This window comes from Manihot esculenta, chromosome 18 (assembly GCF_001659605.2).
Source record: "Manihot esculenta cultivar AM560-2 chromosome 18, M.esculenta_v8, whole genome shotgun sequence".
In the NCBI taxonomy this organism is placed as follows: Eukaryota; Viridiplantae; Streptophyta; class Magnoliopsida; order Malpighiales; family Euphorbiaceae; genus Manihot; species Manihot esculenta.
Window position 1 is genome coordinate 5,960,054 of NC_035178.2, and position 25,491 is coordinate 5,985,544.

Sequence of the window (25,491 nt, forward strand, 5' to 3'; positions counted from 1 at the left end):
AGATATTACTGTCCCTCCAAAATAAAAGGATTGAAATGAAAATGTTTTAACTTGAAATAAACAAGCACCGAGAGGTAAATTGTGCTTGAAATGATTTTTGTGATGTTTGATCATTTAAACAAAATTTTATTAAACTCAGTTTTACTTTTAACGTATCGAGCACTTGCTATTTTAGTATCTTTTTAATTTCTTAAATGAGATTTATTGTAGTCTAAATCTAAAGTTATTTAGAAAATATATTTTATTACACCAACACATCCTTTATTTAAATGGTAATCACTTTATTAAATGGATTTTTTTTTCATTTCTCAGTGTAATTTTTGTAGTACTTACTTACCTTTTGAGAATTGAGAAACAGTAGCTCCTTGGCAGGCTGGTATAACGAAGCCTAATGTTAAGTAGGTACATTCGTTTAAAAAAAAAAAAAAAAGGCAAACAAAATCTAAAGTTGGGTTTTAGCCCATCAATTATTGGCAACTTTCAATTTTTGATTTACTGGCCCATGTAAGAAGTGCTCATTGGACACTGCTCTGCTCTTTCAATACGCCCACTGAAGAAAAGATCATGCCCTTTCATGCCTCTGCCGGCTTCCATTTTGATTTTAATTACGTGGAGCACTTTCTCATCAGGGGGTGGTGGCGCAGTTGGCTAGCGCGTAGGTCTCATAGCTTCTGAGTGATCCTGAGGTCGAGAGTTCGAGCCTCTCTCACCCCATTAATGATTTTTTTGTACTCAGCTGTGTGCTGAAGCAAAGAGTTAGGTTGCTGTTTTGGCGGCATTTAGTGCCACGTCATTTTCTCATTAATTGTGTCGGCGTTTCGTCTCATTCCCTCAAACTTATGTAGAAAGAGATGTCCCTGTGCCAATTGTTTACCGTTTATGGCTCTTCCAACCAATAACGCCATTCGTTTCCTTTTGCCATCTTATCAGCTCACATGCCCACCTCAGCTTCACAAACATTGGAAGGTCCATAATAATATAGATCAATAAAATTGACTGCAGTTTCAAACACCATTGTGCAATAAAAAAAAATTCAAATTTAATTATCAGATAACGTTAAAAAAAAATCGTACGAAATTGATAGATATTAGTTAATTTGATATAATCCGAAATCCACAACTAACTCTAAGAGGACAAAGGATACATTATTGATTATTCTTGATTGGGAAGCTAAGCTTTCATTTCCATCAATTTTTGAGGTCCATGTTTGGACACCCTATTCACAACTCATCATGATATATGCAATAGGTACATGCTTAATTAGATGCCTTCCTGTTTCTCTTTAGACCCACAGTGATTACTGTCTTAATTTTGAATTTAACGAGCATGAGTGCCATGTGGGACAAAGCTTAATTACCAAGTGTATAACTGAGGACTCCATTAGTTCATTACAAAACCCTAACAGACAAGTATATGCAACAGATGACTTAATTTACATAGGACATAGTAAATAATTTTCTCTGATTGGTAAAAATCACAGGATCCTATAACAGTCATAATAACTTCCTTCTCAGATAATAACAAGGCCAAAAACAAACCTTCTGGGCACACTGAAATTTCCAACTCTGGGTTTTACATCACATGAAAAAGACAGCTGACATGACAAGTCAGTTGCATAAATCAGGTAGGTACAATGCAATTATCAACTCATATTCCCATATTTTAAATGAAATTCAAATTTTAAAGGCTAAAATTCTATCTGAACTATGATATTTTAGGTTTTTTTTTTTGGTAAAGTGGGTGTTTTTGAACAAAGAATAAGTAATAAGCAGTCATATTGATATGAATGCGTATTGAATAATTCCCATGCTTCCATTTATGATATACTGGCATGGGGCACCCTTCCTTCTGCAAGCATGAATCGCTGCCGCCATCCTTACAACCTTTGTGTACATTGAACATTTCTAGTTTAGATGTTCCAGAGATAATTTGCAGTTCAATGGGGACCAATAGGAAGAAAAATTCGGCAACTTCAATGGTGATTCACCAAAACATTACAACAACTCAACATGAAACGACGATGGATTTGAAAGGACATAAGCAAAGGATTGATGTGGAGAGGTCACATGCATGAGGAGTAGGCATGGGCTAATAAATTAGCGAAGGAGAAGGCAAGTGCTCACGTTGAAGCACGCCACATGGCTTGTGGGATCCTAAGGCCATGGGAAACGAAGACATTGGTGCATTGGTTTCCCTTTAGAACATGGGTCTAATGCTCTCTTCTTCCACTTGTTGATCCAAAATAAATTAAAAAAGATGAAGCTTTTTGGTGGGATTGGATTCCTTCAACCAGGCAATCATGTGTTTGATATTTATGAACACTGATAGAGCATTAATCAGTGGTGGCGATGGCCCATTAGCATTATTCTTTGAAAATTTCTTAAAAATAACGTAATTTAATAGTTATATAAATTTAAAATATAAATAAATAACAATGATCCATCTTTCTGCAAGGTAGTTGAGTAAAGTTTCAAATGGGAAAATGAAAACAAAGCAATCACATGATTTTGTGATTTGGTCTGTTAGGAAAGGTCTGCAATTGAACCAACCCATTCCTAAGCCAGCGGGTCTGTGACGTGCAGGAATCCTTGGACCACTCTCAGCTTTTTATCTTTTTGTAACTCATTATATGAGTTTTTTTTTAAAAAAAAAAAAAATTAATGAGTGAGCTCTTCCGAGTTCCAACTAGTGTAAACGGGTTTCTAAAATCATGGATCGGGCCGAAATTTTTGAATTTTGACTCGTGTGATTTGGAATTATATAATAAATTTCTTGCATATTCATAAATTAAGAATGCACCATATTTTTTATAATTAAAAAATAAATATAGAAACTTTATGAATTAAATTAAAAAAAAAACATAAATTTCACATGGAAAAGGGGGAACACTTCATCAATTTGGGCATTCTTCTCAAGTAAGGCAAGCTAGTGCATAATGCGCAATCAATAAGTTTGATTACACATCATAATAAGTAATTAAGATAGGGCACTGTGGTTGTGGGTCTAGCAGATTATTTCGCCGACAACTATGGTGGATGCTTTTAGGCGATAATCATGGCAATAATTAATCAATTAAAATAATCTATGAAATGTATTATAAGGTAGGTTTCGGGTTTGGGTTAAATCCAAATCTTCGTAGGTCAAATAATTGGTGGATTTGGAAATGCTAAGGTGGTCACACACCCACCTCATATGAGTTATTATTTTTGACTGCTCACCTGTTTCTGTAGAATTTTATTTTCAACATGTTTTTATTTAATTGTCAATTTCCATTGACTGTGAATTGTGGCTAGATGTTATTTGGATTTCTAGCTTAATTCCTGCAAGGACTTTGAGAATTGCTCAACGGCGAAAGCGACTACAGTTATAAAGCAAGCAATGATACTGCATAGCTAGCAGCGTGAGGAAAAAGTGGTGGCGTTTGCCTGTTTTGTTTTTTGGTCGAAGAATTGTGGCTATTGGCACTGGCTAGTACTATAAAGGGAGGGGGGAAAAGGAAAAGGGAATTGACGAAATAAGAAAGAAAATTATAGGAGGAAGCAGTGGGAACCCCAGAGGCCAGAAGTGGCAGCTTTTACAAGTTAAACTGCATGCGTATGATGCGAAATGGAATTCAATTCTAAAATCCACACACTCACATATGCTACACTGTTTAGTACGGAGGTAATCAAACTATAGTTTATTTATTAATATCGTCTGATACGTGGGACCTTTAAGATGAAATTGTGAAAAATGCCAGATTTCTCTTTTACCTTTCACTGTTGGTGGGTCATCAGCAATTAGCAAGGGAAAATCATTTTATGGTCACCATAATCATGTTACATTTTCACCAAAAAATGTATCCTAGCAATATTTTAGAAAGTGTTTTTTTATAAAAAAAATTAGCATAATTAATTAATGACGTGTATATTACCGTGTTGACTTGGAAATTAGAACTCAGTTCCGAGTGCGATCGGCAGTAGCAGACACGGGATTGACAATAACAAGTTGTGTAGGGTTGCCAATCACCCAAGAATTTCCAGGGTGAAGCTTGTGGCCTGATAACAACTTTGTCCTGGAGGTGGGTTCCAGATAAAATTGTCACTGAATACTTGTGTGAGGTACAATGGATGCTTCAATTCACTCATTAATTACCTAGGCAAAAATTTCTTCTCTTGATATATATATTTTTTGTCTTTTTTTTCAAACACAAATGAGGCACAAAATCAAATATAATTACTGTGGTATACACAACATTTTTTTTTAATACCCTCTTTATTTTATTGTGAATTTCTTGCAATTTTTTTTATAAATGATAACTGCGATTTTTTATATTCGGAGTGAAATTAAATTCTGCAGAAAGGTACAGACCCAAATTTTATCAGACCGTTCTTAAGCAGACCTGCTTGTGTTGCGTGCACCGGTTAAGTGACATGAAACAAGCCGAACTAATTATGCGTCGGCAGGAGATAACTTAGTCCGGTGATATGAAAATGGGTAAGAGAGTAGGTCAAATCACATTACAACCCTACAGCACACGTGTCGAGAGAATTAAATGGCCGCTTGACAGAGAAGTATTATGACACGTCTGTATGTATGGATCTGAGTGATAGAAATAAGTGTTATTATAATAAAACGACGGTTATGCGTTATTAAAAATCAAAATGAGAGGAAATAAAGAGGGAGAGACATGATCTGCCCCAACTAAACTTATATATATAATTAAACTTACATATATAGAAAATTTTATTTTTTAAATATCAGAACATCTTAATACAAGTCCATCACAACTTTTATACTTCTTTGATAATTTTTGTGTTATGAATCATTAGATCGACAGATAAAAAAAAATACAAACCCATCACAACTTTGACACTTCTTTGATAATTTTTGTATTATGGATCATTAGACGGACAGACAAAAAAAAAAATCCATAACAGGAGAACATATTAGCAATTTTATTAAGAACAAAAAATTTAATAAATTCTCATAAGATAAACAAAAATTGTATTTTCCTTAATTTTAAATTAATTTAATTATTCAATTAATTTAACTTATATTCGCAAATAATTGAATTTGTGGCGTGGAGCTGATATCATGTGAATTTACCTAAATAAAATCAATTGGTTTGAATTATGAATTTGTTATCGATTTTGTTTGAATTATGCAATGTCCATTATTATAAAAACTTTATCTGAATATTACTCATTAATTGATTATTAAAAATGTAATTGATATTTTTAAAATTTTTATTATTAATTATAATTCTATTTAATTTTCGTTATATAAGAAAATTTTTTCGATTTTATATAATATATTAAAATATTATTATATTTTTAAAAAATTATTAATTAAATATTTAACGTTAAAAGAATTTTAATTTTTTTATAATATTTAATAATTAAAAATTAAAAAAATTAAATTAAAAATCAATTAATAACTTTATCACTCACAGATTTAACTTAATAATAAAATATATTTAAATAAATTTAAAAAATTTCAAATTTTATTATTTTAGATTTTAATTTTAAAAAAATTAAACTTTGGAAAGTAAATAATAAAATTTTGAAAGAAAAATGAGTCCATGAATTCTCGTGAGTTTTGTTTTTGTCAAGATCTACCAACATAAGATAAGAGGCAGAATTCATTCCCATTTCCCTCCCGTGAAAGCTCTTCATTTCCCAAATCCAAGTTTACACAACCACCGGCTCATAGAGCTATGATCGTCAGAGACATGCGCACTATAACAACTCTATGTACAGCCGACACGTCATGAAGCCGGTCCACCGACATGGGAACGCGGCATAGCTGGACCCACTCATGACTCCCACTAATAAAATAAACAATTAATTTTTTTTTAATATGAAAATTACTTGGCGGCATGTGTGAGGCTTATGTGACATTTATGAAATCTTTAATTTACAATTCTTCAACTATTTTAAGTGAGTAATCTTTGGCTCTTACGATTCATCCAATAATTTCTAATTAATTTTTTTATTATCTTAAATATTCTAAGATTTAAATTTTAATATTTATTTTGTTATGAAAAGATGTTTCTTAAAATACAGTCACCTCAATTAAAAATTAAATAAGAGTTTTATTTTTATTAATTACAACTATGTTTTATTAAATATTTTAAAATAATTTAAAATTGCACATAAAATTACATGAAGATACATGCAAACTGATTCCAAAAAATAATTAAAAAATATTAATTTTAAATGCTAAGTAGGGTTCTTATGTCCTTTAGCAAATTGGAAATTTGTACAAATTGGCTGAATTTAAAAGTAATATGACTCCAGTAATTACGGGTTGAAAGTCTGTCTTAGACTGTGACGTTTTGGACCAACATCATTTTCCAAATTTTATTTTATTTTATTTTTCTCAAAAAGAGAACACTTCCAGGGTAAAAATTCTTTTCAGCATTGATTCATTCATCTTCAGCAATTTTCTTTTCTTTTTTTGGGAAGTTAATATATTTTCAGGCTCAGTGAATCTAACTGTCATATGAAAAAATAATTAATCTTCTGTGTATTTCCCTGTCCTCAGATCTACACATTTCCATTGTAAATTCCATTTGCTTCCTGTCCACACTGTTTCGTTTTTTTTCCTGACTGGACGTAATTAATAGAAGAGGAATATTAAAATATAAAAAGATTTTTTTAGTATTTAGTTTTTTATATAACTAAATTTTAAAAGGAATTTAATATGGTAACCTCAGCTGCTACTGCCCAAGTTAATGATGGAGAGAGAGAGAGAGAGAGAGAGAGAGAGAGAGAGAGAGGCGTTGAGTACTACACTGTAATCCAGGACTGAGCAAAGGTGGAAACTTTACCCATTTCATCCCTGGACGAAAATACTAACTCTATAAAGAGAATATTTTTCAGTTTTCACGAGAACTCTGTTCTGATTGGATCCATACAAAATCTCTCACTTTCTCTCCAGACGTGTACCAGACAAACTAAGGTTTAAGACTGAAAGAGGAAGAGGGATCAGGGATAACATGTAGTAATTGGGATTTCAAAGTTGAAGAATTTTAAAGTTCTAACAACAAACAAAAGCTCAAGAAGCTGCTGTTGCTGCTGCTGCCTTTGCCCGTGGGTCTAACCAAAAGCATTCACGAATTCTTGCTGATTTTTGGGGACCCTTTTTAGCTCTTTCTTTCATAACTCTATTTGCATTTCTCTTATGCGCATTTAAGGTAGCTTTTATTATTATTATTTTTTTTGAATATCTACTCTGCTTATCTTGTATCTTTCGCTAGTTTTGGTTAGATTGCCAGTGATTTTGTTTCTCTCTTTTCTGTTTCCTTCTTGATTGTTCTGTATCGTTTCTCCTTATAGGTTTTTCTTATTGGGCTGTGAGTGTGTGTTGGGTACTAAAGTGAAGTGAGTTTTCAATGGATATTAAGTTATCCCTTGTGCTTCTTCGATGCTAAGGAACTCTCTGAACGTGATTCAATGTTTTTTTGGAAAAAGAAAATCTTCTATTTTGCTTCTCTTACTCTCTGATCGTAACTACCTCTTCTTTTTTTCCCCTTTCTCTGGGTTTGGTCCCTGAATTGTAAGAAGGTTTAATCTCCAAATATTTATATTTTGTTTTCTTTTTCACTCACAGCCTCTATTTTTGCTGGACTATAGTAAATCATCATTAGTTGAGAATTGATCTTCAATTGGGATACCATCTTCTTATTCCTCTTGTTTTAGCTTGTTTTAGAGTAAACTATTGGCGGTTTGGCTCAATCCAACTTTTTTAGCTTTGTCTGCTGCTTAATTCTTTTTCTAGATTAAAGAACATTTTCCGGGTCTCGCTTTTTTCTAATTTTCCTCTTATTTTAGTAAAATCTTAAATGGGTTTCGCTGTTTCCATTGCTTGGATTTTTCTTGACTGTTGAAGTAACTGAGCTTTCTTAGATCATTTGTAAATTTTTTCATTTTTGTTGTGGGAGTTTCAGGTTAGAAAATGTCTAGGCCTCTTCATCGAGGCATATCAGGAATGCGGATCTCAGGAAACAACAACGATTTATGGGACTCCCAAATGAAAGATAAAACAGAGAAGGAGGATTTGGATAGGAATCGTTCTTCGGATCATAGTTATTTATCCCTCAAGTTTCCTTTCCGAGTACTGCTCCCTGAAAATAATTCTCCTAAATATTGCAGCAGTGAAAATGGGTTTGCATCTGATCCATTCAGCATTGGGACTCCAAGAACCAGACACAAATTCACATTGCTACTTTTGAAGTTGAGCTTAGCTGTGATTTTGGTTCTTGCTCTTACGGGATCTTTCTGGTGGACTATCTCAATATCAACCTCTTCAAGAAGTCAAATACTTCATAATTATAGGAGACTTCAGGAGCAACTTGTTTCAGACCTATGGGATATTGGGGAGTTGTCTTTTGGTTCTTCAAGGTTGAAGGAAGTGGAATTCTGTTCACAGGATTCTGAAAACTTTGTCCCTTGCTTTAATGTTTCAGAGAATCTTGCTTTGGGCTTTGCTGATGGTAATGAGAATGATCGTCATTGTGGGCTAGGGTCAAAGCAAAGTTGTCAAGTGCTTCCACCAGTAAATTATAGGATTCCTCTTCGGTGGCCTACTGGAAAGGATGTCATTTGGGTTTCAAATGTTAAAATTACTGCACAGGAGGTACTTTCCTCTGGTAGTCTGACCAAGAGGTGAGCAGAAATTCTTCCACTTAAAAAAAAAAATTCTCGAGATTTTATTCCCAACAGTTTTTTTTTGTTCTTATTTTATTTTGATTGCCAGGATGATGATGTTGGATGAAGAGCAGATTTCCTTTCGTTCATCCTCTATGTTTGATGGTGTTGAAGATTACTCACATCAAATTGCTGAAATGATTGGACTGAGAAATGAATCCAACTTCATACAAGCTGGGGTAAGTGAATATTTACAATCTCTTCCTCACCATCCTCATTGAAATTAGCTCATTTTCTATCTCATTTAGTTTTAGTTTGGTGACATGGTATCGGACAGCAGTGCTATGATCTAGTCCTGGTCCTAGTGATTGGATCAAATAATAAGAAAAAAAAGAACACTTTATAAGTAAGCAGCAGAGGAGCTAATTTTCAATATCTGATTAGTTTGGAAAGTGTAAATCTGGCAGCATTTTATTTTTAAAGTTCTTAATCTAACAAGAATTGAAATTCTGCAGCTGCAATTGGATGAGGCCATAAAATGCTTTGTAAAATCTTTCATAATTTGCTTCCAGCATTATTCTAAGTCTGAATTTGTCTAGATTGATTTATGATGGCTATTGATGTTACAACTTTGACAATATTACCGACACAAGTGCTCGTACATATGCCTCTGATCTTGCAATGCCTACCTCCATTTTCAATGTTGCACTTATGGTAGCACATTTCCTTTATTGACTGAGTTTAGACAATAACCTCCTGGTCTTTTCCTAATTTTTGCAGGTAAGAACCATTTTGGACATAGGATGTGGTTATGGTAGCTTTGGAGCACATCTATTTCCAAAACAACTTTTAACTATGTGTGTTGCAAACTATGAAGCTTCAGGCAGTCAAGTTCAACTGACTCTTGAAAGGGGTCTTCCTGCAATGATTGGTTCTTTTTCTTCAAAGCAGTTGCCATATCCTTCTCTTTCCTTTGATATGTTGCATTGTGCACAATGTGGCATTAGTTGGGACCAAAAGGGTACTTGTTCTAAGTTAGCTTCAATGTGATGCACTGATTTAGGTTTTATTGATCTCAAGTTTTGAAATAATCTTTAGTACCTTGAACCACAAAAATTTACAATATTATTGTTTATCAAAAAATAATTAAATATTTGCTTGATGTGGTACAGATGGTATTTTCTTGATTGAAGTTGATAGAGTTTTAAAGCCTGGTGGATATTTTGTCTGGACTTCACCTCTTACGAATGCTCGTAATAAAGAGAATCTGAAAAGATGGAACTTTGTTCGAGATTTTGCACAAAATATCTGTTGGGAGATGTTGTCTCAACAAGATGAAACTGTGGTATGGAAAAAGACTACTAAAAGGAATTGCTATGGTTCCAGGTAAAGGCAACTGGAAATATATTTTATTCAAAGTTTGCACTTTCATTGTTGCTTGGATTTGGGTAATGGTGTGCCTGCCCAAGTTCAGAATAAGTAATTTAATTTTTCTAGTATTTTTTTCTCCTATTTCAGAAGTATTGTTCCTATACCACTGCTTCTGTCAGATATTAGATATCGGAATCAGAGATTTAAATACAGTCAGCATAAGAAATATATCATATGTGATGTTGCTTGATATGCATAAGCATGGTTATGTAAATTTGTTCTCTCTTACAATAGAACTGGATAGTAGATACAGTCTTAATTTGCAACGCCAACTGTTTTATGTTTCTAGGAAGCCTGGTCTGGGCCCTTCTGTCTGCAGTAGAAGCCACGACATTGAATCTCCTTACTATCAACCGCTCCAAGCATGCATAGCAGGAACACAGAGTCGTCGATGGATTCCTATAGAAGAGAGGAAAACCTGGCCTTCTAGGTCTTCCTTGAGTGAGGGCGAGCTTAAAATATATGGTAACTGTTGCTTTCTTCTTTGTGGTTAACGTATAGAATGAGCTGAGGATGAAAAAACTTTTTTCATATCCTTACTGAAATTATTTGCTTTTCCTCTTTACCTCATATTTTGTATTACTTTCTCCTATAATTATCAGGTCTGCTTTCAGACGAATTGGCAGAAGACTCTCAGAGCTGGAGAACAGCAGTCCATAACTATTGGTCACTTCTGTCGCCATTGATATTCTCAGATCATCCAAAGAGACCTGGTGATGAGGACCCTTCTCCACCTTATAACATGCTCAGAAATGTTCTGGACATGAATGCTCATTTTGGTGGTTTTAATTCTGCACTACTGGAAGCTGGCAAGTCTGTGTGGGTTATGAATGTGGTGCCAACAAGTGGACCTAACTACCTGCCCTTGATTCTTGACAGGGGCTTTGTTGGTGTGTTGCATGACTGGTAATTCTATTATCTATCTACTACCATCTTTCTGGGAGCATATTGTCTTCTTCGTACTGGTCTTCTTGTTCGAGCTAGGATTGGAAGTTTAAGTTATCAGAAGCAATAGGCAATTTTGTTGTTCCTTAATGTGTGTGCCATGACAGAAGTTAAATTCTGACAATATTTGATTCCTTGTGCTTGATTCGGCATAGAAAACTGATGACAAAAATATTTGTGCCACAAAGAAATTAGGTTAACCAAAATTATCACATAAAAAGCATAGCATCGAAACCCAGATGCCTTCATTGCATGCTGCACAGCTTATTAAGGAAGTGCTGACTGCAACAACTTGTATATTTCCAATGGACATTCACAGACCAACTTGATAGCTATCATAGTGCAGCTCATTAACAGCACTATTGTAATTTTCCTTTCTGAAGACAATCGAAACAATTATGCTTATGTACTTGTAGCAATTCAGAGGGCAACCTTTTAGAAGCAATGTTTACAATGGACACATTATCACTTGAACTTCAGAAAAAACATTTCTAAATTTTAATATCTTGGTTTTGTTGTATAATACATAGAAGTAGAACAGGGGAGTAAACTTTTGTCATCAATTTTTTGAAGATGAGAGGGAAAAAGTTGCTTCAGTTTGGTGCATTTACAGTCTGCATACTGATTTATAATAATTGTATGTTTTTACTACGTTCTCTACTTATTGGTGAATATTTTCAATTGCAGGTGTGAAGCATTCCCAACGTACCCTAGAACTTATGATTTAGTGCATGCAGCAGGACTTTTGTCCCTTGAAATTGGTCAGCAGCGTAGGTGCACCATGCTGGACATATTCACTGAGGTTGATCGAGTGCTTCGCCCAGAGGTACCCAGTTTTAATGATCCACTCTCTGAATTTTGAATCTTACAAGTTAAATTGTTGTTTCTAAGGTGTGGAAAATATTATCAACCTGACATGAACCAGTTATTCAGTATAATTCTGTCTTTTGCTAGACCACAAAAATATATATGCTTTGCAGAATTACTTTGTCAATTTGAACTTCTAATATGTTTGTGATGATAGATTCATATACTGGAGTGCAAGTTTTGATCTTGATGGTTCTCATCATTAATTGTACCTACACTGTTAAAATGTAGTCCAATTATCTTTGTTTCATCCTGCTTTTGCCAACCTGAATATTGTTGTGTTTAAAGAATGGCAGGAATTACCAGATGGTCGTATCCTGCATAATTCAAAGATGGCTTAATACATACTTACATCCATATACTATTTGAGATTAACCTATTGGACACTAAACTTGATAAAAGTCATTACAATTAAATACAAATTAGTTGTGTCATTGATGACTCATCTTTAAAAGAGAGTCTTCTAGCACCTTTTAGGCTTGTGTCTTCACTTATTCTCATGTGCTTGTGCAAGTATACTCATGAAACATTCCATTTACATGTTCTTTGCCACCAACTGGTAAATATTTTCTTCATCTGGTCACTTTGTAGGGCTTTTTAACACTGTCCTCTTATGCAATTTGTATCATTCTGTTGCATAATTGAGATAAATAAGCTCTTTGTTGTCGAGAGTTTTGAAGTTAGCATATGAATCAACATGTTGAAGAAATCAGATTCAAATATGTTCTATATTTCATAGATTCTATGCAGAGGTGAACCACTGATGCATTGATATTAAACCAAAGATGTCACTGATGTAAAGATCACTCTTGCTGCTTATAGCAAACAATAATGAATATAATTACTGTGCAGTTAACTCGGTTAGATTCTACGTGGGTTTCTTGAATTTCAGAATCTTCTATATGCAGACTTTTTGAAATGCTGCGAATTTTATTTTCTATAGAATTGATTGTGATGTTCTTAAAAAGATGTTTGGACGCACGAACGACTTGGGCCTCTTTCATTGGCAAAATATAATTGAGAAAAATAAAACTGCTAACATGGCATAAATAGAGGTCTTTTCTTTGGGAATGGGGATAAACAGAGCTGGGGCAGCAGCTTCATTTGTTGGAATGCTGTAGAACAGAGAAGATCTATTATGGCTGCAGAGAAAAGCTGCCATTTTCTTTTACTAATGTTTCTGGTTGATGCAGGGTTGGGTGATAATACATGACACAGCTCCTCTCATTGAATCGGCCAGAGTTCTAGCAACACGGCTAAAGTGGGATGCACGAATTACAGAAATCGAAAGCAACAGCGACGAGAGGCTTCTTATCTGCCAGAAACCATTCTTCAAGAGACAAGCAAGCTAATTATGAGTTTCTCAAAGGGAGCCTGAGAAGTTAGATCATATTATTGGTATTCATTTTGCAATGTTATTAATGATCATAAAGCTCCATCATCGAATGGAGGAATGAAAAATTTTGAACAGAAAGCAGAAAACAGAAAACAGAAAACAGAGGAGAGGAACTAAACGAACTTTGGTGATCCAACCACAATTCCTGTGAAGCCGCAAGGCTTACATAGGGCCATGTAATTAGTCAGTTGATTTGTCAAGCAAAAAACAAGTATAGAGTCAGATTTAATGTCCATTTTCCATGCAATGTCAAGATACAACAATACAACCACATGATTTCAGATTGTGAAGACGATCACAGAACAAGGAAGTCGTATCAATGTATTATATAAATGCTTGGCAGTTCATTTGTCCTAAAGAACATTTATTTATTTCTTTATTTATTGCCTTCGGATTTTATTTTTTCTGTCTGGTGTTATTCCCTGGAGGAGGACACTCCTTAAAGCTGTGTCTGCAACACTCAGATGGAAATTACAGTTCCATTTGTGATATTTAAGTGTTTAAAATTATTTTTAAAAAAATTATTTAAGCATTTATTAAATTATAATTAAAATTAAAATATTTAATAAATAAATAAATGTGTAATAAAACTAATTTGACCTTTTCTTGATGATCTTATGTGGGGTTTGAAGGTAATCTGTTGCAAAATGCTTTAAAGACAGAGTGGAGTCCAGGATTTGATCTCCTGAAGTACCTGCAGAAAACCATCTGGGTTCCACTGCTGGCACTTGAAATGATGATTTTGGATGTAGTGAAATATTGTAGAAGCATGAACTGTGTTTTCAAGGGAACCTAATTATGGCGTGGTAAAAGTTGTACTGGCTGTTGGGTGGCTGTCGAATGAGCTTTCAATAAAATCTCTTGGCTTTGGTACTGCACTGGGCTAATTTTCAAAAACATATATATATATATTCAGCATTTGCAGCAAGTCAGATGAGATTCCTTTTGTCATTGGTAGAGGCAAGAATCCAGTTAGAATTGAAATTTAATTTAAAATTAAAATTAAATTTAAATCTATCTGAAATTGTACAATTCAAATTTCACACTAATACTAAAGTTTCTAAAAAAAAATAAGAATAACTGTTAAATTTAAATTAAATTAAAATATTTATGTTTGGCTGTGAAGCCGCATACTTTATTATTTTATCAGTTGTCTCTCGGTAACCGACCTTAGCTCAGTTGGTAGAGCGGAGGACTGTAGTGGGTAAAGAACCTGTAAGCCATCCTTAGGTCGCTGGTTCGAATCCGGCAGGTCGGACTTTTTAATTTCATTCCATTTTTTGGATAAATAAATTAAATTATTATGACTGAAATTAGGCGATTTCCTCATACACCTTATGTTTAATGAAACAAAAAAGAGTTAGTTCACATTTTCATTGTTCACATTTTCATTTTTCACATTAATGCGTTGTTGAAATAATTAGGGGTGTAATCGAGTCGAGCCGAGCCGAGTTTTATAAAACTCAAGCTCGTTTATTAAAAAAGTTTGAAAGTTCGAGCTCGAGCTCGAACTCTAATATTTGATTCGAGTTCGGCTCGAGAATTAAATATTATAATCGAGCTCGATTCGAGCTCGACTCGTGAAAAACTCGTTCGATTTAATAACGAGTCTAATTCGAGTTCGAGTTCGAAAAGCTCGATTAAGAAACTCGTTAATAAAACTCGAGCTCGAACTCGTAAAACTCGATTAAGAAACTCGTTAAAAAAGCTCGAGACCGAGCTCAAAATTAAAAAGTTTGGTTTGAGTTCAAGTTCAGGTTCGAGCTCGAATTAATAATTACACTTTAATCAGTTTTTAATCATCATTAATTTAAATAATATAAAAAAAGAGAGTGTACATAAAAAAATTACGTAACACAATTTATAACTAAAATAACACAAATAAATATAAATTCAACAACATAATAAAATTAAATTACACACAAAGTTCAATATCAAACGAATAAAGTTGATTCCAACTTCCAACAGTTGAAACAAGCTAATATAATTTAATTATCTTCATAATCATCTTCATGCTTGTTCAATTAGCTAACTTGAATTTCAACTTCAACATCCATATAACCTTAATTAATTATTATTATTATACTTTGATAATTATTATCGTCTTTTATATTGTATGCTTAATTATAGATAAATTTTTTTTTATAATTATATTTTAATTTTAAAATGTATATAATTTTTACAACTCTATTTATCATGTAATACTATAATTTTAAAGAATACTTATTATAATAATTAATATTAATTATTTGTGATTATACATTAATTTTATGGAATCTTATTATAATAATTATATACAAAAGATTTTTATAATTTAATTTTAAAGAATATTAATTATAATAATTAATCTTAATTATTTGTAATTTTCAATACTATAATTTTCAAGTATTTATAATAGTTTAAATTTTATAACTTTATAGTTATTTTTATTTTTTTAATAATATATGAACTTGTTCATAAATTTATTTAACGAATTGGTTCACCAATTTATTTAAACAATATTACTCACGAGTCTATTTAACGAGTCTGCTCGTGAGCCTTGTCAACGAGTCTGCTCGCGAGCCTTCTCAACGAGCCAGCTCGCGAGCCTAAAAACGAGTCAGCTCGCGAACCTTAACGAGCCGAATACTATGGAGCTCAAGCTGAACTCGTTTAAGTGACGAATCTCAAAATTGAGCTCGAGTTTGGCTCGTTTAAAAAACGAGCCGAACTTGGTCGAGTTTTTATCAAGTCGAGTCTCGAGTAGCTCACGAATAGCTCATTTACAGCCCTAGAAATAATTAAAATATTTATATTGAAATTGAGACTTTTTTTAATATTTGTATTACTTTTTTTTAATACTATGTATGAAAAATGAGGTATATTATTATTATTATTATTATTACTATTTGTAGATTAAAAAAATTGCAAAAAAAAGAAAAGAAGATTACATATTTGTCAGATAATAAATGGATTAGAAAATTAATTTATTAATTTGGTTGGCGCCGATGACCGTCGCTGATTTCCGACACTATAAAAAAAGCAAACCCGCAGAGGGATCGAACGCGTCATCAAAATCCAAATTCCATGGCTTGGCGCCTCTTACACTGCAAAAATACCCAACCCAAAACCCTAATCTCACCTTTCTTCCAAAACCCTAACCCTAGCCCCTTCACTCTCCTCTTCACTTCTCAATTCTCAACTTCATTCCTCGTCACCAAAACCCCTAAAAAATACAAAAAGAAACGCAAAAAATCCGAATCCCCTCGCACGAAACCCGTCCAGCACGCCTCAAACCGAAACCCCTATTTCGAATCGCTCGTCGAGCGCGACTCGTACTTCAGATTCCTCACTAAATCCAAGCAATTTCTCTCCCACCAACCCGAGCATGTTCTCCGCCTTGAAGATGCCGGAAAACTGTATCGGGAGCTTGGCTTCTCACGCGGCCGCAAAGTTACCCGCTTTATTCAACGCCACCCGCTCATCTTCCAAACTTATCGGCACACCGACAATAAAATGTGGCTAGGATTCACGGGATTCATGGAGGATTTGCTCGAGGAAGAAAAATCAATCGTGGATTCCATGGAGGGCGATCGTGTTAATAAGGTTCGGAAGTTGTTGATGATGTCGAAGAATAATCGGATTCCCTTGAGTAAGATTCATCATTGCCGATTATTGTTTGGGATTCCTGATGATTTTAGAGATAGAGTGATAAAATATCCTGATTATTTTAGAATTGTGGTTGAGGATGATGGGAAGAGAGTGTTGGAATTAGTGAATTGGGAGCCAAAATTGGCAATCAGTGAATTAGAGAAAGATTTTATGGTCAATGAGGATAAGGTTAAAAAGACATTTAAATTTCCAGTGAAGCACGCAAAGGATTTGGATTTGGACGAAGAGGATTCAAGGAAGTTGAATTTGTTGAATACTTTGCCACTGGTTTCGCCTTATAGTGATGGAGAGAGATTGGAGCTTTGGAGTTTGGAGGCTGAGAAATATAGGCTAGGGGTTTTGCACGAGTTTCTTAGCTTGACTCTGGAGAAAAGAGCTTCAATACATCACATTGTAGAGTTTAAGGAGGAGTTTTGCTTGACTAGACATACATATGATATGCTTAAGAGGCAACTCCGGACTTTTTATCTTGCAGGAACGGAGATGAACTGGGTTGTGTTTTTGAAAGACGCTTATGATGAGAGTGGGAATTTGGTAAATAAAGATCCACAGGTTGTTTTCAATGAGAAGCTGTTTAAATACGCTCAAATGAAGGACAGGGAATTGGATTGTGGTTTAGGAGGGAAATGATATGGAGATTGTTGTTCTTTGATGACTCGTATTGTAATATGCAACAAGCTTCTTTGTGTTAGGCTTTTACAAACTTAGAATTTGCTCCAGGTGCATAAAATTTTGTGGTGGTATATTTTCATAACAATACTCTCTTTTTTTTTTTTTTTAATTATTATGATTTGTGAATTCCTTTTCTTTTTTTTCTTTCTTTTTCTGTTCTTTCAAGCGTGAAAACTAGTTGCAAATATTAAGCTCGATCTTCGCAAAGCAGCAAGTGAAGAACATTGCTTACTTGGCTTCGCTAAATTATTAGTAGTTTATTTGTCATTTTATCAGTATTTTGTTTGTCATGATTATGTATATGTCACTTTTTTTGTCCCTTCTCTATGCAGTTTTGCAGAAGCAGCTTGCCGTCCTGGTCCCAATGCCATTCTGCTGATGTATTTAATTACATAAAGTACCTGTGGGAGTTGCTGAAGAGGTGCTGATGTGCAACTGAAAATAAATAACATGTATTTAGATCCATCTCCTTGCTGTCCATTCAATATTTAATAGAAGTTTATTTTGGCTAAAGAAGCTTTATTAGATTGGCGGCCAACTTTGTTGACGCATCAAACTACAATTAACTGCACTATATCAAACCTCTTTAGCTTTAGAGAGAGAAGCTCTTTCGTCTGTTTCTGTTCTTCCATCTAGAGGTCTTGTTGTCTCTCTTTCTGCCGACCATGGATGGGGCAGGGGAAGGTCCTGTCTCGTCGCCTTGAGTTGTGGGTTTACTCCCTCTCCTTATCTAGGTTGGGGTGTGTATAAGTTGTTTTGGTTTACAAGTCTTGAAGTTTATGGAGAGAGATGCCATAAAAGACCTGAGTTTGGTGTTGCCTGGTCTCTGTTTTGGTGATCGTGTTGGTTGTTTGGCTATTGGCAACATTGCAACTTACCTGGGCGTCGTATGTATGGGGTCAAAAGATGAACTAGCTGCTTGCTGAGCCTCAAGTCTAAAAGACACTAGCTATGTGCTCTGTTATGCAACACACTTCAACTCTTTTTCCGGTGATGGTTATCTCTTCTGTTCAACCATAGAGGAGCTGAGTGACATGTTTTGATATTCAGGGTCGCTGTTCCTCACCTAGATAACATACTGTGGAGACCCTTTTGTTTGTTGCTTCTCCGGTTTAGTCGCCAATGTTCTTGGCTTGATTTTGGGGGCTTGGCCTGTTGTAATCCTTATGAACCAGGGTTTTTTGAGGAACTATGTATCTGACTTTTTATGAGCCTTGGGCCATGTTTTTCATTTACATCAATGTTAACGAAGTTATCTTTTGACCCAAAATAAAAGGCCCGCATTGTTTTCGTTTCTAATCTTTGGAATACTAACGACAGGTTTGGCTTCTGGTTTTGTTTTTCGTTCTTGTAGTTTTACTTGTATCCACCCCCTTTTAAGTATTTTCATATAAGAATGATTTGTGGGTAAATAAGAACAGAAGACTCTGAAGAGTTGTTACTAATCATTTTGTGATTCAGCAGGGACGCCGGCTCTTCGTTATCTCAATGGCTGTCTTTTTTTTCTTTTCTTTCTGCTTAATTTGGCCCGACTTCAAATGGACCCCTTCTTTATTATTTGGGACCAGTGGACAGTAGGTAGCAGGCACATGATAATTGTCTTCATGTCCTACTAGAATAAAATACTTGGTCCGTTATAACTGACATGCAACGGTCTAAGCCAAGGATGGAACCCACATGCTAATGCGTATCTGCTACAACTTCCGACTGGTGTTTCATCAATCGCATGCCATTCCACTAGGAAATTTACATTGCATTCTATCACAGCACAAGAAGCAAAAAGCTTGCCTATTAAAATAGATATCCAACTAAAACGAAATGCAAATACACTAAGTTTTGAGGAATCCCGAAATTATCTGGCTTTGAAGCAGTCTTAGGATAGGATTATAATCAAAACTTGAAAGGGAAAACTGGTTGACAGCCTGATATTGCATAATTATGGAAGGTTTCCCGAGTTGGAAAACTTTTAATGGGATGAAGAAGCATGCTTTGATGATGTTGTCTTCAGGTGATGTGTTCGGCTCTTTGACCTGCTTCTATTTTTCTGTCTTGCACCAATACTGTTCCTGTACATATTGGAGGAGGCTGAGCCACTGGAGTTTGTTCTCTTTGTTGCCCTTCTGCGAGAGCCCCAACTGCTGCTGGTCCCCAGGGCTGCTTTGGCAACACTATCTGTAAGAACTTCTCGTGCTCTCTGCGGCTTGATGGACTGCTTGTTCAGGTAAACTAGCTTTGGAAGGAGACTACAAACTGCCTTGCGAAGCTGGTCATCGCTGATGTTGCTCTGAATTGGATTGCCCAATAAATTCAGAGCTTGCAGTGAGTTATAGTTAGCGACAAGCTGCCCCAGAGCTTTTGTTGTTGTTATCTTGTTAAAGCTCAGGTCTAGGACTGTAAGCTTCAGGAGCCTGTGCAGGCCCTCTACATCACTAATCTTGTTCCCAGCAAGGTAGAGTTCTTTGATTATTGTACAGTTAGATAACCCTGATATCATCAAAATTCAATGTGCATGATTAGAACTATATTAGTTTTAGAGGACTAAAGTCATTCCCAGGGAAAATTTGCACAATCTCATTCAGAAGTTTTGAATGACATTACTTACCTTGTCCAATTCGAGAAATGCGATTGTAACTGAGATCAAGCACTCGCAATCGAGTTAATTCTCTGAGTCCTTCAATGGTATTGATTTTATTTCTTGACAAATTAAGCGTGTGAAGGCCTTTCGGCAACGATCCTTGGGTAATGTAGACTGCAAATACAGGAAGAAGAATGATGTTAGTACTGATTAATTAACCACTAGGCATTTTTGGTGTCAGCTAAGACCAAAAGAGCATACCTATGAAATTGTTGGACAAGTTGACAGATCGAAGACTGGTGAAGCATGATATGGAGGGAATGGCCTTTAAGCCAATACCCGATATGTGAGCCACGGTCGAGCTAGAATTCAGAGATTGGATGACAGCATTGGCATGCAAAATCTCCTCTGGAAGATTAGTTCGAGTAAAGTTGGCCACCGTTCTTCCTGGTGATCTACCAGTATCAGGGGAGGGTGGGAAGACAATGCCCTTATCGCTATTACCAGCATCATTATCTTCATGGATATGAGTTGGTTCTTGGGTCTCAAGATCCTTTACCCACTCATCCACTCTTGTAAAAGGGGAGGTCTCCATTGAGAACGCAACCCAATGTTTTTGAGGCCATAGGCCGCCAGATATCCCACCATGAAAACCATGCCAGCTTTGATTGTCATCATAACTGTTGTTGCATCCTTTATTCAAGGATTCCCCAGTAAATGACCCTGGCGATTGTATGTTGCTCGATGTGGTAGCTCGATTTGGCTCAACTGTATCTGAAGTATACCCACATTGTTGCTTTAGATTATTGACTATTTGTGGTTTTGGTTTCACTGTCCACGGTCTATGCAGGTTTCTGTGGCTCCAGAGAAACAATTTCCACCACAGCTTTCTACTCCTTGAAGGTAGCACTTGGCTTGAAGAATGCTTCTTTAAAATCACTCTGTCAGCACTGCGATGGCTGATTAAAGATACAGGGCTGCCAGGTTCCCTCAATTTCTCATCTAATTCTTGCGACTCACCAGAATATGGGGATTTTGAAGGAACAAAATGATCATCCATTCTTTTTAGCAGTTTGCGGGTTTCAAGGTTAGAGCAAGACCGCTTAAGCTTAGGTGAACCCCAGAACTCAGCCTTTCCAATCCCAGGATCACTAACATGTCCACTTTGGATCTCATTAATACCCTTATCTTTCTCATCTCCGTTTGCAATTTGTTCATTGACCTTGATAGCAAATGGATTAGAGAAACTGAATTTTGGACTTCCTGAAGTGAAGTCTTCACCTGAATCAGGTACATGGTCTTGGAGATTGATATCGGACAATTCCCTCTTCATCGAGGCATTCTCCTCATGTTCATCTTCTCCCTCGTATGCAATCTCTGGTGCTTCATCTCCACCCAGACTCTCATGTCTAATTAACTTCACACTCGGAGAATCCTTCCGGACAAAGGGTACTGAGTCCACTGACACGCTAAAAGTGGTCGCTTTCAACTCATCATTCTCGAAAGGTTTCACTGGATGCTCAAGCCTAATTTTCAATGTTTTCCGCCCCTTGTTGAACTCAGCACGTCCAGATGATACCGCATCAGCCTGAAATTATTGAAAAAAGGGGGAAATTTAAGCAAACAATCAAAGGCATGAAATAGTTCTAAAAAAATTCCAGAATCCAATCAAGTTCTCACCTTCTTTTCCTTCTCCTCTGCAGATAGCCTGAAGCAGCAGGTGAATTTTGCCATTTCGAAGAACTGGCTAAAACAAATTTCTACAAAGAAGTCCAAATAAACGCTCTTTTATCGTTGATCCCCTACTTTTACTGGTTATTCCTCTATTTTTTGAAGAGAAATTTATAAGCTACCGATGCTTACATCTCTATCGGCTGCTAAAGGAGATGAATTGGTGAAAAAGGAGGATCACATACAAGAAGGTACTATCGAAATTTAGCCGTAATCAATTGGAAGATGCCAAAGCAACGAGCGAATGCTGACGAATGGCGAAAATGATGAAGCTGGACAAGATGGGCAACCAGAAAACAGAGAACCACCACCTGCTCTGGTTCGAGCGAATTTCACAAGAGTGACGGCCAGAGTTGTATCGGCAACAACTTCTCTCCAAAAGATCTGCGAAATCTTTCTTCAGAATCTTCCTGTAATAACAAACTCCCTCATCAAACAAAATCTAAAATCAAACAAAGAATCCAACTCATAAAAGCACAAATTCAAGAAATACCATTAACAAAAAGAATCCCAGAAACAAGCATTAATCAAGAAATCAGATTGCGATTTATCAAAGCCAAATTAAAAATTAATAAACAAGCATTTGGAGATAAAAAAATTCAATGGATCCAAGGTTTTGACACAACTGCTCCTCCCCTGTATACAACGCACTACAGAGATAGTGGCAGGCACAAGGTAAAAAGAAGAGCAAACAATCATGCCATAACCAGAACACAAAAACCACAAGATAGCATCCGTACCTATTTATGCTTAAATGCAAATCCGCCAGATTGAAATAGTAGATTGTTAAATGTAGAAAAAACCCATTGAAAATCTGACAGACCAGGTTGAAATCGCAGAAAGCTAAAGGAAGACCACAAATTATAAATAGGAAGAGAGAGAAAGAGAGAGATGATTTGTGGTGGTGAAGGAATTGGGTGGAAAGGACTAGAAATAGCCAAACTGGCAGAGAAGGTCATATGGGGAAGGGATATTTGCTGGTAAGATGAGACGTACGCGCATGTAACACGGTTTCCATGTAAATTTTCACCTGCTACTACTTTAATTTTAACAAATAATACAAGAATTGTCGCGTAACCTGTCTATTTATCGGACAAAACAGCCCATTGCCACGCTATTTATTTCTGTCGGATACCACTTCGGCTGTGATGCCATTTCCAGGCCGTTGGATTCAGGTGGGAGATGAGAAGAGTCATTTTCAGGAGGTTGTGGAGGTTCAAATTCTACCCAAGAAAGGAAAGAAAATGGTGGGTCATGAGCAGGTACCTTCTTGCTTAGGCCTGATACGATAGTTGTAAGGAGTGGTACGGCTTCTTTGGTGACCTACGTACCAGAGTTTTCTTTTCTTTCTCTTTTTTTTTTTTTCTTTTAATTGTTGGTGCTTCTTCATTGGATGCTTCTGCCACTTTCTTCCTTATTCCATGTCTAGCTCTATCGAGTGATTTCAGGGCAACTTCTAGCCAGTAAAATTAGTAAAAGCTTAGTTTACTGATAGTCAAACACTTCAGCTTCAGAACTTCTCCAAAAAAAAGAAATGATTGAATTTTTTTTGTGCTGCAGTGAAAACTGGTAAAATTATGTAGTCACTTTAGGCAATTGCGTTGATTATCTTCAGAAGTGAATCCGATGCTCCCCAACTTTCACAATTGCGTAGATTTTCATATGGCGTTGGTATTTTCTGAAATTAATATATAGCTAGAAATAGCTGAAAATTCAAATAAGGATAGTAAAAATTATACATCTGACCCGAATTTTCTCTATTTTCAAACGAGATTAAATTTAAGAGAAGAGTATTGACCTAAAATATTATTAAAAATATTTTTCTATTCATTTCTACTTATAAAATAAACTGACTAATTTGACTCCTTGATTAGTCTCCACAATTATAATACAAAAAATCTGGCTATTTAAATCGCATTATTGGTCTAATTGACCATAATTTAAAATTGCATTATTGAAAATCATTTTTCACATTTAATATTATTTAACAATGATTCTTCACATTTAATATAAACAGAATTAAAATTAATTTGATTGATTAAGTAATACTTTAATCAGTGATGGGGCCCATTTACTCATCACCACTAATTTTATTTCCAATCCCATAAAGCACGACCAATCGTTGTCTGCTGTCCATGAGTGACGTCACTACTGACGTTCACTAATTACTCCAATTATTCTTCAACCAACTCACAGAAAGCTTATATTTATGGGCCGTTTAAAAATAATTGGAACATTATTACTGACACTCAGTAATAAATTATAAAAAAAATTAAAATATTTTTAATACGAAAATATTAATTAATTAATTTTTAAAAAATCAATTAATAAATTTTTTAAAATTATAAAAATTAAATAATAAAATATTTAACCATTAAAATTAATAGATAAATTAATTAATAAATTAAAATATTAAAATATTTTAATATATTTTTTAAAATTAAAAACTAAATAATAATTTTCCTCGTAATATAAAACTGCAAAAAAAGTTAGCAAATATTACAATAATAATTTTAAAAAAATAAAATTTAAAACATTCAATCCGGTAGTAATAAAACGTGGTAAATAAAGTTTTGTCATAAATGTCAGATTATAAATTTATCTTGATAAAAATATTTTTCACACTATTTTATTTAAAAAAAAATAAAATAAGATGAGATAGGACAAAAAGATTATTTCACTATTAGAAAAAGCTACTTCTCTTTTATTTTCCTTCTCAATGGACAAACAAAGAAAGGAAAATTACTTTTCATTTGCTTTTATTTTTTCTCCTTGTTTATACTCTTTATTTCCTTTTCCCTCAGAATAATTCCTCCAAACATAGAGAGGATAAAATTAAAAAAATAATAATACTATAAGAAAATTTTATTCTTTTAAATATACATTTTTGTTTTTACCGGATGAAAGGGTAGAGAAGGAGATTTGGATCAATATAGATGTCCATTGGCCATCCAAATTAGAAGGCGACAAATCTCTTAAATATTATATTTACCATTATGTTTGAGTAAACAATATATTATTTTACAGAAAAATATTCAAAGGTAATATGAATCCAATACATAATAATTGTGATAAGATTTATGAAAAATAAATATAGTTGTCCAATTAAGTAAAAATTGTCGAATTCCATAATTATAAAAGTATACATGTAAGTGTGGCTAAGTCACCTCCTTTTTAGAAAATATCAATCTATTTCTCAATTATTTAATTGATTTTTTTTTAAATAAAGTTAGAACTAAAAACAATCCCTAATTCCTTTTTTCATTTTACTCTGCTTTCCTCTCTTCGTCGGCGCCTCTCTCCCTCGCTTCCCTTCCCATAGTTCTCAGTCACGCCTCTCCCCCACTTCACTGACGACTGCCGGCAGCCCAGTCGGCACCGGCGACGTCTCCTTTCTCTCCCCAGTCAGCGATCTCCCCAGTCAGCGATATCTCTTTCTCTCTCTCCAGCGGCGACATCTCCGACTTCCCAGTTGGAGACAACTCTTCCCTCTCTCCGGTCGGCATCGGCGATATCTCCTTCTCTCTCTCCAGTCGGTGACATCTACTCTTTTCAATTGACGCTTCTCTCCTCCACTTCACTGATGCTAG

At 34.9% G+C, this 25,491-nt stretch overlaps 3 protein-coding genes and 2 non-coding genes across 7 annotated transcripts; 4 read left to right on the forward strand and 1 right to left on the reverse strand.

Annotated features, from left to right (window-relative positions):
- The first annotated feature begins 629 nt into the window (after positions 1-629).
- Positions 630-714, forward strand: TRNAM-CAU. Its single transcript is given in 2 exon segments — positions 630-667; positions 679-714. It is a non-coding gene; the product is annotated as a tRNA-Met (tRNA).
- A 6,021-nt stretch (positions 715-6,735) lies between these two features.
- Positions 6,736-13,678, forward strand: LOC110607151 (probable pectin methyltransferase QUA2). Its single transcript, XM_021746231.1, has 9 exons — positions 6,736-7,180; positions 7,934-8,651; positions 8,743-8,872; positions 9,414-9,654; positions 9,806-10,019; positions 10,354-10,529; positions 10,667-10,970; positions 11,697-11,835; positions 13,070-13,678. Exons 2-9 carry the CDS (start codon positions 7,942-7,944, stop codon positions 13,226-13,228), a joined length of 2,073 nt encoding a protein of 690 aa, XP_021601923.1. The 5' UTR covers positions 6,736-7,180; positions 7,934-7,941; the 3' UTR covers positions 13,229-13,678.
- Positions 13,679-14,436: 758 nt separating this feature from the next.
- TRNAY-GUA lies at positions 14,437-14,530 on the forward strand. Its single transcript has 2 exons — positions 14,437-14,473; positions 14,495-14,530. It is a non-coding gene; the product is annotated as a tRNA-Tyr (tRNA).
- Positions 14,531-16,278: 1,748 nt separating this feature from the next.
- On the forward strand, positions 16,279-18,894 carry LOC110607153 (protein WHAT'S THIS FACTOR 1 homolog, chloroplastic). 2 transcript variants are annotated; one of them, XM_021746235.2, is made up of 2 exons: positions 16,279-17,663; positions 17,928-18,894. In XM_021746235.2, the coding sequence occupies exon 1, from the start codon at positions 16,339-16,341 to the stop codon at positions 17,551-17,553; it is 1,215 nt and encodes a 404-aa protein (XP_021601927.1). In that variant the 5' UTR covers positions 16,279-16,338; the 3' UTR covers positions 17,554-17,663; positions 17,928-18,894. The 2 variants fall into 2 exon arrangements, with proteins under 2 accessions (XP_021601927.1, XP_021601928.1); XM_021746236.2 differs by having other exon boundaries at positions 16,280-17,643.
- Positions 18,895-19,369: 475 nt separating this feature from the next.
- On the reverse strand, positions 19,370-22,887 carry LOC110607152. Of its 2 annotated transcripts, none has more exons than XM_021746233.2 (5): positions 22,642-22,887; positions 21,851-22,311; positions 20,432-21,758; positions 20,198-20,344; positions 19,370-20,079 (listed from the first exon to the last, which is right to left on the reverse strand). In XM_021746233.2, the coding sequence occupies exons 2-5, from the start codon at positions 21,902-21,904 to the stop codon at positions 19,562-19,564; spliced, it is 2,046 nt and encodes a 681-aa protein (XP_021601925.1). In that variant the 5' UTR covers positions 21,905-22,311; positions 22,642-22,887; the 3' UTR covers positions 19,370-19,561. The 2 variants fall into 2 exon arrangements, with proteins under 2 accessions (XP_021601925.1, XP_043808907.1); XM_043952972.1 differs by having other exon boundaries at positions 22,395-22,887.
- Between the last annotated feature and the right edge of the window lie 2,604 nt (positions 22,888-25,491).